The sequence below is a fragment of the Cricetulus griseus genome, chromosome 7, assembly GCF_003668045.3.
Source record: "Cricetulus griseus strain 17A/GY chromosome 7, alternate assembly CriGri-PICRH-1.0, whole genome shotgun sequence".
Lineage (NCBI taxonomy): Eukaryota > Metazoa > Chordata > Mammalia > Rodentia > Cricetidae > Cricetulus > Cricetulus griseus.
In genome coordinates this window covers 95,602,799-95,614,995 of record NC_048600.1, presented here as the reverse complement: position 1 = coordinate 95,614,995, position 12,197 = coordinate 95,602,799, and the positions used below count along the sequence as shown (strand labels likewise).

The following is a 12,197-nucleotide window of genomic DNA, read 5'->3' as shown; positions in this document are numbered from 1 at the left end:
TGTGTGTGTGTGTGTGTGTGTGTGTGTGTGTATACATGTGTGAAGATACACATGCATGTGGACCACTTTATTTTTTGAGATAAGCTCTCTCATTGGCCTGGAGCTCTCCAAGCAGGCTAGATTGGCTGACCAGCTCTGGGATTACAAAAGCTTGCCACTACCCCCACTCTTTATGTGGGTTCTGGGGATGAAACTCTGGTCCTCATGCTTGCATAGCAAGGACTTCGCTGACGGAGCCATCTCCCTGGCTCCTCACTGCAGTCTTATCACCCACATTTGGGGTTTGCACTGGTTCCGTCTTGTAGGGATGTGTAGATTAGATAAGTTTGTGCAGCTGCTGATTGGCAGAGCTGGGATCCACACAAGCTCGCTTCAATGTATCTTGAAGCTCCTGTGCTCTGTCCTTCTCCAGGGCCAGCAGCTGCTTTGAATGGAATGATGTGGGTTAGATGAGCTGTCTGCGGGCCACTTCCTCTCTTTCACCTTTCTTGACTTTCCACTTGGCCAGGACAACTCCCACGCATTTTGTTAAGATTCTAAAGATTGGTATCTGCCTTTGCACTTGGGGAACTTCCCAAGGCCACCAGGCACCCAAACATACCTAGAATACTCCCCAAGAGAGGTTAGGAAAGGACTTTTCCATGTGGCCATTGGGTATGAGTTCCTTCTCCCTGGGACTCCCACATCTTCCCCATGGTCTGGGAAAGCACCCTGTAGCTTCTGATAAAAGCTCAGTTCAAGATGAGGCAGAGGAGAGAGCTCTTGGCTTCACCAGACATTCGCTGGTTGCTCCAGAGAGGCCCGAGCCAGAAACTCAGCACCATGAAAGTCATCACCACAGCCCTAATGTGCCTGCTGCTGGCTGCCATGTGGCCACAAGATGTGGACAGCAAGAGCAGTGAGTGCTGGGATCCTTGTGCTTGGGCCCAGGGAGGAGCAAGTACAGATGGGTGCTCTGGGCATAAGACAGAGCTCACCTAGATCTCACTGACTCCATCTTTGCTCCCAGTTGGAGAGAAGGAATGGAGCACATGGATGGGCTGGGGGCATCATGCATGGAGGAAGATTACGAGCTAGGGGCAGCCATCTACTGCTTTATGGGGGAGCTCAGACCTGAACCCTGACTCCTTTTCTAATCTCAGAACTAAGTGGCTGCTGAGACAGACCTGGACCAGGGTCCTCTGGGTGTGGTCCCAAGCCTAGCCCTGTCTTGGGAGGTTTATTTACCTTTTGAGAGCTGAACTGGCTTCAGTGTAGACAATAATTTTGATTCTTACTCTACAGACAGTTGGAAGGGACTAATGGGGTTGTTTTAAACAAGCTGAGAGCCCTGAAAGTCCAAGGAGGGACTAGGTCTGGTTTTCCACAGTTTGACAGATGACAGGCAGGGACTGAAGAAAGAACCACAGGAGCTAATAGCCAGAAAATTATTAGACCTCTCAAAAAATGTTTTCTGCATGGCTAAATGGAGTCTGTGTTCCAGTCCGAGAACACAAACCTAACAATGGACCGGGGGAGGGTTCTGTGACTCATGAGGTAGGAAGGAGCCAGTGTTAGAACATGGGGATGCTGAAGGTGGGTTGTGGGGAGGGGAGTACCCAGACCAGCAGAGTTTGGGGTTATTGGGCTATGAAAGAGGTTAGAACCAAGGAAGGGGGCGCAGGAGCTTGTGTAGGAGTGTGGACTAGCTACTTCCTGGGAACCATCTTTCCCTTCTGCGCTCTTGTGCAGTTCATCACCAGGTCCCATGTCTGTAAACTGTGGACTGCAATGTCCAGCATGCAACGGAGTAACAAGTTCCCTAGGATGTGGGTCTAGAACCCAAGAGCTTAAGTTCTGGTACAATACAGAGCCGTGCACTTGTGATGGGAGATGGGTACTGAAGGGGGCTGTATATGTGGGATTTCTCTGTATGGACAAGGGGTCCGGCTGGCTTGTGGTGAGTGTCTCCACCATCCGCTGGTTTGTGGGGGTGTTTAGCTCTGCCCAACTCAGCCTTCTGATTGTTCTCAGAGATGAGTGGCTGCTGAGACCGGACTGCACTGTGGCCCTCTGGATATGGTCTCCGTGCCTGAGTCTGTCCTAGGAAGGGCTCTGTGGATTTTACTTTTTAGGCCTTGTGTGGGTGGGAGGCTGAGGTATAGGTGCTAATGGTCTTTTGTGCTTTTCTTCTAGTGCACGTGCCCTCTTCTCGCTGCTGCTTCAGATTTCTGAAGAAAATGCCTCCCCAGAAGTTAATTCAGTGTTACAGAGAGATCAGCTCCTCCTGTTCCCACCCAGCTGTGGTGTAAGTGAAGGGAGGAAAACGCGGGCTGGAATGAAAATAGTGGACAGTAGATGGCGATGTTCTACAGGAATAGGGACTCTATAAACACAGGCAAACTATGGTGAAGCGCCAAACTTGGCCGCTAGGGGGCGTGTAGGTCTTCCCAGGAGGAAGTCCTGATTTATTTGCTTGAACTCCAGAGTGCCATGATTGTATCCCATATTATATATCCAGAAGGAAATGGTTAACAAAAGCGACAGACAGGCTGAAACACTGGCTCAGCGGGTAGTGTGTGGCTGCCTAAGCATGGTAATCTGAGTTCATATTCCCTGTAAGCACGGGGAAGGTCAAACAGGGTGGTGTGAGCTTGTGACTCCAGCTGGATCAGGTAGAAACAGGCATATCCTCTGGGGTTGCTGGCTCTGGCCTAACTGAAACAGTTAGGCTCAAGATTCAGTGAGAGACCCTGACTCAAAAAGCAAGATAGACAATCTCTCTCTCTCTCTCTCTCTCTCTCTCTCTCTCTCTCTCTCTCCAACTTGCATTCTCTATGGGCCTTGGATAGGAAACTCTTCTATACCCCATGTTTTGACTCGCTTCTGTGAAGAGGGATAAAACAGAAGCCTGCCCGTATCTCAGGGTCATTAGGAGCCTGACTGAGGTGACTTGCAAACCATGCCAGCATTTTGAGGCACTTTCCTGTTACCACCCCTGCTGATCCTTTTAGGACATACATTTTGTTATGAAAGAAACTGAGTTTGGGGAGGCAGAGGTGGTTGTCTAAGACCAGTGGCCAGTAGGAGGCAGAGTTAGTTTGTGGAATGAATACCAGCAAGTTAAAAGTGGACAGATGGCAAAGAATCTCTGTCTCCCTCCCCCTCCTTCCCTCTCTCTCTCTCTCTCACATACACACACCATGAGCCCAGAGCAATGAGTGAGTCCCAGATGGACACACAGACATTCACAGCTGGAGCAGGGTGCTGTTCTAGGATGGGGAAGTTTCATTCTAGCTACATATCAGGATGTCAGTAAATTCCCCTGCCCCAGGCCCATAGAAACCCCAGAGGACGGTCAGGGGTCCCCACCAATAAACTCTCAGTGTGACACCAGTGTGCCAACTTCAGATCACTTAAGTAAGGGGGAGCTCAGGGACCCCTGGTCTCACAGAAGTGGAGGTGAGTATTCCAGGTTCCTAGTGGGTGACTCAGGTCCCTGCATGTGTCCTCCTTTTCCTCCTTTCACAGATTCAGGCTGAAGAAAGGCCTAGAAAGCTGTGCCTTGACTACAACCACTTGGGTTCAAGATTACCTGAAGAAGGTGAAACCCTGCTAGCTGAGGTGAAGATGAGCTACACCTTCCCACCCAGCTCTGGAGACTGCAGCTGCCCTTCACTCAGTCCCACACCTTCCAACTGCCGTCACTCCTCTGCCCACTGTTGCAGGCTCACTGATCTCAGTCGTGTGATAAGCTATTTTATGGTACTTTAATCAGTTTAAATTATGGAATCTTCAACACCTACTGCTTGTGTTTCTTGGACTCCATGAGAATTTCTTCCAGGGTTCAGACTTGATTGCAAGTTAGGGTGGAACACAGGGGATGGAAGGCTGCGTGGGGAGGGGGTTGGATCTGGTGCCAGGGGAACCACTGTTGAAGATACGTTTGACCCAGGCTGTGCTGTGGCCTTCCCTCTGGCTCTGATAGCTGAGAGAGCCATAGTAGAACAACTAACTGGCCCAGGGCTAGGTTCACATTGGGATGGGAGCCCATGTGAAGGGAGTCCTGCCTGCCCTGCCCCGAGGGCTCGGAGGAGGTTGGGGTGGTAATTATAGCCTCTGCTCGAGGTGGAGGGGAGTCTTGTGCTCATCTGCTTGTAAGATGTTGCCAATCTTGTCTTATAAATGAGGCTTTCAGAGTTGGAGAAGGATGTAGAGAATGTCAGGACCCAAACTCAGGCCAAGGGATGTCACAGGGAGGTTTAGAGGTGTGCAGCAGAACCAGGAAAGCGACTTTGATCATGAGTAGGAGTTTCTGAAAGTAAGAGTAGCAGATGAGCCTGGCGTTGGTGGCGCATGCCTTTAATCCCAGCACTCGGGAGGCAGAGGCAGGTGGATCTCTGTGAGTTCAAGGCTAGCCTGGTTTCCAGAGCGAGTGCCAGGATAGGCTCCAAAGCTACACAGAGAAACCCTGTCTCGAAAAACAAAACAAAACAAAATTAAAAAAAAAAGAGTAGCCGATGCCAGGAGCTGAGTATGAAGTGAAAGGATTGCAAACCAGAAAAGCAGACATTAGAGGCTCTGTTCCGGGCACTCGGAAGAGCCCATGCCAGACACACAGACAGACTCTGAACATCACATTCCCTCACGATGCTGCACCACCCTGATGGCCTTAGTGAGAGCACCCCTTAATGGCTAAGAATCATCCCTGAAGAAAACTCAATTTCTGCAAAATGTCAGGCCCCCCTACTGTGTCCATCCTTCTGTTACCCACTTAGCAAGTCTCATACTCATAATGTAGGCCAGTTCCTAAGTCACAGTGCCCCTCCAACTTTCCTTCAGGTACACACACAGTTCAACTCTGCAAGCTGGAGAGAAATCCACTCAGGTTACAGAGGCCAGGGTCTGGAGTTCAAGAGGTCAAGAGCCAACTTTCTCTTGACTTTGCTTAAAAAATAATCATTGGATCTGAGGGCGTAATTTGGTGATGGAACATTTGCTCAGCATGCACAATATTGAAATCCCAGCACCATAAAAACATAATAAAAATAGATGGTCAGTATTCACAATACAGCCCAAACCACTGAGAATTCAAATAATAATAACACTGAAGGCATGGTATGTTTTGTATCAAAAACAGTCAAGTTATTTCAGAGTACAGAAGGGAAGGGGAAGGAGAGCAAAACTGCTACCTCTCATGGTCCAGCAGAGTCTAAGTATGAGCAGGAGAGCGAAGGTCCTGGAGGATGGGGCTCTGGTCTAGGTATGGCAGTGTCTCGGACCCACATCTGCTTGAGATAGGCACAGAGCTCTGTGTCTAATGAGCACTGGGCAGTGCCAATGGAGGAGAGCCACCGACAGGAGGAGCCCTCTTCAGGATGCCCCTGGAACCCATTCACTCACTCTGCCTCTGCCTGGCCCACCAGTGGCAGGCGAAGGGCTGCCCTGGTGTGTGGAAAGGAGGGACCTCTAGAGGCAGCTGATGATCCAGGAGAACCTTTCCGGGTAGCTGGTTGGGTAGCTGGTTAAAATTAAAGGCGGGGTGTGAAGAGACTGCAGCCACTAGGGGGCAGAGCAATTGTGGGACGTTCTCAGACCTCTTTGGGCACTTTTGTACTGCAAGACTGGGGAAGCTTTGATACTATCCCTCGAACCTCAGGCTCCAGTCCATCTTGCATCCATATTCTGGGGCAGAGCTTAGATAGGGTTACATAGTGACGAGGAAGTCTTGGTGAGCCAGGCCTTTCTACCCCTGTGACTTTCTACTCTCACAACTTTCTATTCATGGGGCAGCCTTCTAGGGACAGGTGAGCTGACAGCTCTTCAGCTCTCTCAAAGGGGCCTTCCTGTTGGTATGAAGCAGCAGGTGTTCAGGATCTGACCACAGCCAGAAACAAGGTCACAGAGAAAAGGCTTTAGGGGCATGTACAGCTCCTTGATCTGGCTGTAACAACAGGCACCCACAGGGCAAGGCAAAGCAATCATTTCTGAACCATCCCTGAGTCTGCAGCTCCTGCCTTGGGCCCCAGGTTTGGTGGGGTCTATTTGCCTGTGACTTGAGATCTCAAACTCTCTTGGCTGTTTGGTGGGGACACATCCTTGGCATCTGGCAGAGACTAGTGCCTGGCCAGTGGACAGGGCTTGCTATAGTCCCAGGTCTGTAGCACTTCTGATGACCACAGGCATCACACACTTGGCTCTGGGTCTGGAGCTGACAGTATAGGTACCAGTCTTGCTCTGGGATGGTCTGCAGCTGGACAGGAGAGCTCTGTCTGTCTCCAATACAATTTCAGCTTTCTAATTTTGGCATGTCTTATGAGAACCACAAAGATATTTAAGGATGCCATGGGGAAAACAGACTCATGGATACAGGACAAGGTATAACCAGTTGCAAAATCCTTCCATTCTGCTCAAGGGAGCTGGGACATGGTCACATGCTGCTTCATGCCGCCTGACCTAGTCTTCAGAACTCAAGAGAGCTTGCAACCCCTATCTCTCTCGTTTTAAGAGATCACATCCGCAGACGAGAAGTCTCACCCTAAGGCTGGTACCCCAAAGCTACTGGTGGAATGAATTCACACAACACTTCACTTTTTTTGTCTAAATAAGAAAGTTTTAAACCTAATACAAAACTATATACAATAAGAACAATTATCAAGTATTGTCCAGGAGAGAGAAATAGTAATAACCCACACAAAATGGAACTACAACCAACAAGAACAACATCAAGAAAGAAACACATACTAAGTGTCTAGACTATAAGTAATTGGCAAATAAAAGAGATTATTCTAATAGCTGTCCTGTCCAGAAGAGGCTGAGTCTTGTATCTAAATGCCTTAGCTAAGATATGAGAGGAGAGTAACTGTTTAACTAGTATAGTATAGTATAGTATAGTATAGTATAGTATAGTATAGTATAGTATAGTGTTTAACCCCATCAAAGACCTGAGAAGGAAAATAATATTCCCTGAGTAAGCGGGAAATGCCGGCAGGCAACTTCCTAAATGTGCAAGAAATGACAGAAACAGCTGGCTGCCAGGCCAGTCATCCAAGGTCTCACAGTAACATCGGGGCAACCAACCTTGGCTAAGGCCTAGAATATTTGACAGACCATTTTCAGAAGCAGGAAAATTCCAAACCTGTCCTGTCTTGTCTTGGCAAGGTACAGCAGTCACTTTTCCTTGTATCCTGCTTCTCCAGATTGGACAGCATGCTTACTGTCAGCAGTCAAGGCAAAGGCAGTTCTTTGCCCATAGGCCAGTTTTGCCAAAAAGGAAACAAGCTCCATATGGAGTGCCTTTGGGGCCCATCATTCTCTGGGGAGTACATCGGTGCTGCCAGAAGCAGCTGTGTCTCATACCAACAGAATTCTAAATTATTAAAACATTTAAGCAGGGCGTTGGTGGCGCACGCCTTTAATCCCAGCACTCGGGAGGCAGAGGCAGGCAGATCTCTGTGAGTTCGAGACCAGCCTGGTCTCCAGAGGAGTGCCAGGATAGGCTCCAAAGCTTCACAGAGAAACCCTGTCTCGAAAAAAACCAAAAAAAAAAAAAAAAAACAAAAAACAAAACCCAAAAACATTTAAATGCCATATTTTGTAGGTCTTTGAAGTGTTTGAAGATTACCTGTCTATGAGGAGTACATTTCTGTGCATCTAGAGAACCTAACTAACAACATAACTATAAGTATGACAAACACGGGTGACTATTATATCACTACAATTCCCTTTTTTGTCTAATACAAAAAGGCTACAACTAGTATAAGAAAAACTATATACAATAAGCACAATAAGTATATATAATATATACATAAAACAAGTTCATCAACAATGTCTAGTCCATTTGCATTTGATAAATTCAGAAAAAATATCTAGTTCATTTGCATTTGACAATTCAGAGAAACTACTTCATTATCTATCCTAAATTGGTAAGTCCAAAGTCTTGTACCTAATTTACTTTCTATTCTAATTTGCACTATCAAAATATCTTTTAATGTCTCTCAAACCATTTGCATTTTACATATCTTTAGTGAGTTTCTTTTCTGAGTCTGGTAAACAATGAGAACTATAACTATACTGTCTAGTCTTCCAACTCCCTGTGAGATCTGAGAAGGAAATAATATTAACTGAATAAACAGGAAGTGTGTTCAAGTGACTTCTGAAAAATGTGAGAAATGACAAAAACAGCTGACTGCCTGGACAGTCACCCAAGGTTCCTCTGCAATGTGGGGGCATCCACCTTTGTCCTGTAGGCCTTTCGTTTCTGACAGACTTTTCTGTGAAGCAGGATTTTCTGAAGGGCTCTCCCTTGTCTTAGCAAGGTTTTGCAGTCACTTTCTTTTGTGACCCGTTTGACCATTTTGGACAGCATAGCGTCAGCAGTTGAGGTAAGGGCACTTTCTTTCCCAGTGACTTACCTTTGCCACAAAGAAAGTAAACTCCATGTGAGTTTCTTTGCTGCCCATCATCTTCTCTTCAGCATATTGGTGCTGCCAGGAGCAGACATGTCTCATTGGCATAAACAAGCCGTATGTTATTAAAATATTTTAAATACCATATTCTGTAGATCTCTGAAGTGTTTGAATGAAGACAACCTGTCTTTTTTTTTTTTTTTTTTTTTTTTTTTTGGTTTTCGAGACAGGGTTTCTCTGTGGCTGTGGAGGCTGTCCTGGAACTACCTCTTGTAGACCAGCCTGGTCTCGAACTCACAGAGATCCACCTGCCTCTGCCTCCTGAGTGCTGGGATTAAAGGTGTGTGCCTCCACCACCCGGCTGCTTTTTTTTTTGAGACTAACTGTCTTTCTAAAAATACATCTTTTGTCTTTGAAAGCATGCCTAATGTTATTATAAATTCAATTGTAATAGATGACTAATTACCTACTTACATTTCCTTATTATCTTAAAGAGTTGGTATAATAACTTTCAAGAGCCAGAAATTTGTATTACATTGCCAAATGAACTTTATAGGTACAATACCTTGAACTAGATTAGAAATGCATGTAGGGTATGTTTTAACAAATTGATCTCAAATTTGTATCAATATACAATATACAAAAGTCCAATTCAATGTAAAATATTTAAAACTAGTAGTTGCTTTTTTAAAAAAAACTAGATTCAATAATCTAACCTTTTTATCTTATCTATATCCTCCCTTTTCTCTTTTCAAGAGTAGATTCAATAATCTGCTCTTTTATCCTATCTGTATCCTTTTTTATAAAAAACAAAAACCTTGAATCTAATCCCCTTTGTTCAACTTTCTTCCAGACTGTAACCAACAACATTTTGTAACCACTCTCCCTAAACAATGACAAATATTCATAACCCATTGAATGACAAAAACCCACCCACCCCACCTCTTGGGAATGTGGGCGTTGTTTTCTTAAAGTTACTTCCTGCTGTCTGGGGGCGATGACATCTTTAGGGAATCCTGAAAAGAAAACTTTTGGTTAGCTGTCAAGTTGTATCATTTTTGTCTAGTCTCTGCGTAATGGGAAAGTGGAGGGCTTGTCTCAAGTCTGTGAGGCTGGATCAGACTCAGGTGACCTCCTTGAAATCGTTCTGAGCAGTTTGTAATTCAAATCGATCTTTAGCTGTTACTGTTCAAGTTAATGGTGTTATGATAGTCCTGGTGAAATTGTTGTTCTGTCTTCTTTTGTTTATTTTGTTTTGTTTTTTGAGACAGAGTCTGAATCAAAGAACTAGCTTGTGGCCATGAGCTGAGAGTTTCAGCCTGAGGAGAGAGGCTCTAGGAAAAGCCTGAAAGCCTCATGAGTTTGGGTGGCAGCTGAAGACTGTTTAGAAAAGCTACAATCGAAATTTCCCACACTTGCTCAAAGATTTGGGGAGAAAACAATAGAAAACCTACCTGGTCAGGCAGGGACTCAGGTAGGAGGGACTCAGGCAGGAGGGACTCAGGCAGGAGGGACTCAGGCAGGAGTCCCACTAGCTGCTCAGGCTTGGGTTGGGCCTGGGCCTCAAAAGAAGCTGTTTCATGAATTCTTACTTTAATGTTGGGCACCAATTTGTAACATGATCCAGAGACTGATATTGGGGTTCAAGCTTCAAGCTGAATTTTCCTTTCTGAAAAGGAAAGCAGTTGGCCACTAGCTCTCACCTCAAGCTCAGGCTCTTCACCAAGCCTCAAACTGCTGCCTCTCCTCAGCTTGGCTGTAAAGAGAGAGGGACTAAAGGCAAGAACGGTCACAGAGGAGGAAGACAGATGGGCTTCCTCAGCTGTGGGATACAGAGGGTGGCTGTGGTGAGCAACAAGCCCAGAAGAGTTCCAGAGGCCTGCATACCACCTCTGTCTAGGTTAATCTCAACCTCTCTTCTTTGGCTGTTCCGCCTGTCTTCTGTAAGGAGTGCACATGGGCAACTGTCTGAAGACTTTCTCTTAGGACAAGTCATAACCCAATCACAAGGTAGAGGTCTCCAAATTCAGTGAGATTAGATGGTGTTGGGTATCAAATAATACACCAGGAAATGCAAGAGGAAAGCCATGGGTGGTGCAGCCCAGGCCACTCATGCCTCATTGTCCAGTGTGAGGAGCCAAAGTGGGCAGAGAACAGGGCTGTGTCTTTTTTTTTTTTTGGTTTTTCGAGACAGGGTTTCTCTGTGGTTTTGGAGGCTGTCCTGGAACTAGCTCTTGTAGACCAGGCTGGTCTCGAACTCACAGAGATCCGCCTGCCTCTGCCTCCCGAGTGCTGGGATTAAAGGCATGCGCCACCAACCGCCCAGCTCAGGGCTGTGTCTTAAGAGCTCACTGCAGGCAGGCAGCCATTTAGAGTTATTTGTTTTTCCTCCCTCCGATGTGAGAAAGAAAACCATAAAAGAAGGCTTTGGCATATTATGTAGTTCTGAGGAAGCACGTGTCTTTATCATCATGTCTATTTGATGGATGACGAAACAGAGGTGTAGAGAGGTTAAATAATGCATTCAAAGCTCCAAGGGAAGGAAGTGGTTGGCAGAGTGCTAAGCCAGTCAGCTTTCAGAGAATCACTTCCTTCAGTGCTTTTTTTTTTTCCAGAGTTCAATGTGAAGGTTCAGCGCTTGGGCAGATCTGGTCAGGTTTGGTGGCAGGGGCTTTCCACACTGTTCATCACATGCTACTCTGTGAACCATACATTTCTGCTGCTCAGGTACAGGCAGACACAGTTCCCTAATTTGGGGAATGTCAGTGCTTGAGGCTCAGATGGGAGAGGGTCAGGTGGGCACTCTGTTCCTGTTTCTGGAACTGCCTTGGAGGAGAATGGACCAGGGACTGAGGAGGATGTGAAGCTGGGGCAGCAGCAGTGATGGGGGTGAGAGAGGGGCCAGCCTGCACAAGGTCTTCTGCCTGAGCATGCCTGCCCTGCACACACCTGCTTCTGACACTCCTCCTTGTTGGATCTTCCTTCATGCAATATCTCCGGCACATTCATGCTCACAAAATAGGTCTTTCCATTCTTGCAAATCAAGCATGGTGAATGTAAAGGGAAGGAGAGATGAGAGAGAGAAAAACAGAGAGAGAGAGAGAGAGAGAGAGAGAGAGAGAGAGAGAGAGAGAGAGAGAGAGACAAAACCTATGTCAACTAGAAAGGATAAGTTAGACCCAAAGCAAGGTGGCTTGGCAAGCCTTTGGCTAACCTAACCCTGCCTTAAGGCTAGAGAAAAGGCACAGATTCACACCAAAATGAAAAAAGAAAGCTGTCATCCCAAGGCCTGCAGACACCAGAAAGAAAACAAGAAGTGTGTGCCAATAAATTTAATTTAGAAGAAAAATATGAGTTTTTTTTTAAATGTAACCAAATTTCAAAAAGGAATGGGAAAAAAGTAGTTCTAAAGCTACTAAACAATTGAAAGCAATAGTTGAAAATCTTTCCACAACACATCCCCTGGACACAGAGGGCTTTAACAGCTAATTCCCACCAGCCTTCAGGGAACGGACTATACCCAGCTTGCGCAAGCTCTTCCAGAGAATCACAGCTGTGTGTTCTGTTCAACTGACTCTCACATACTTTGACAGAAAAAAAAAACTGCCAAGAGCCATGTGAGGAAAGTAAAACCACAAGCTTGTTCCTCCAGACACACGTGAGGACTCTGTCAAGGACAGAGCTGGCCACTGATGGCTCTGGGTGGTGGCTCTGGAGAGACTCTTAGGGCTTTGCAGGAAGGGGAGCCACTGCAGGGCTTCTCCTCTTCTGGCTTCATGTGTGTCTCAGACAACAGTTTCACTTTCTTGC

At 46.4% G+C, this 12,197-nt stretch overlaps 1 protein-coding gene across 1 annotated transcript; it reads left to right on the top strand.

The window, feature by feature from the left end:
• The first annotated feature begins 659 nt into the window (after positions 1-659).
• Positions 660-3,677, top strand: Ccl1 (C-C motif chemokine ligand 1). The gene is made up of 3 exons (XM_027426127.2): positions 660-898; positions 2,176-2,287; positions 3,511-3,677. Exons 1-3 carry the CDS (start codon positions 742-744, stop codon positions 3,596-3,598), a joined length of 357 nt encoding a protein of 118 aa, XP_027281928.2. The 5' UTR covers positions 660-741; the 3' UTR covers positions 3,599-3,677.
• The last annotated feature ends 8,520 nt before the right edge of the window (positions 3,678-12,197 follow it).

Excerpts from the sequence above, each read along its gene's own strand:
- Ccl1 (XM_027426127.2), top strand. The coding sequence starts at position 742 with ATGAGGCAGAGGAGAGAGCTCTTGGCTTCACCAGACATTCGCTGGTTG. Across the intron at positions 899-2,175 it reads AGATGTGGACAGCAAGAGCA|TGCACGTGCCCTCTTCTCGC; the intron begins GTGAGTGCTGGG and ends CTTTTCTTCTAG. Across the intron at positions 2,288-3,510 it reads TGTTCCCACCCAGCTGTGGT|ATTCAGGCTGAAGAAAGGCC; the intron begins GTAAGTGAAGGG and ends CTCCTTTCACAG.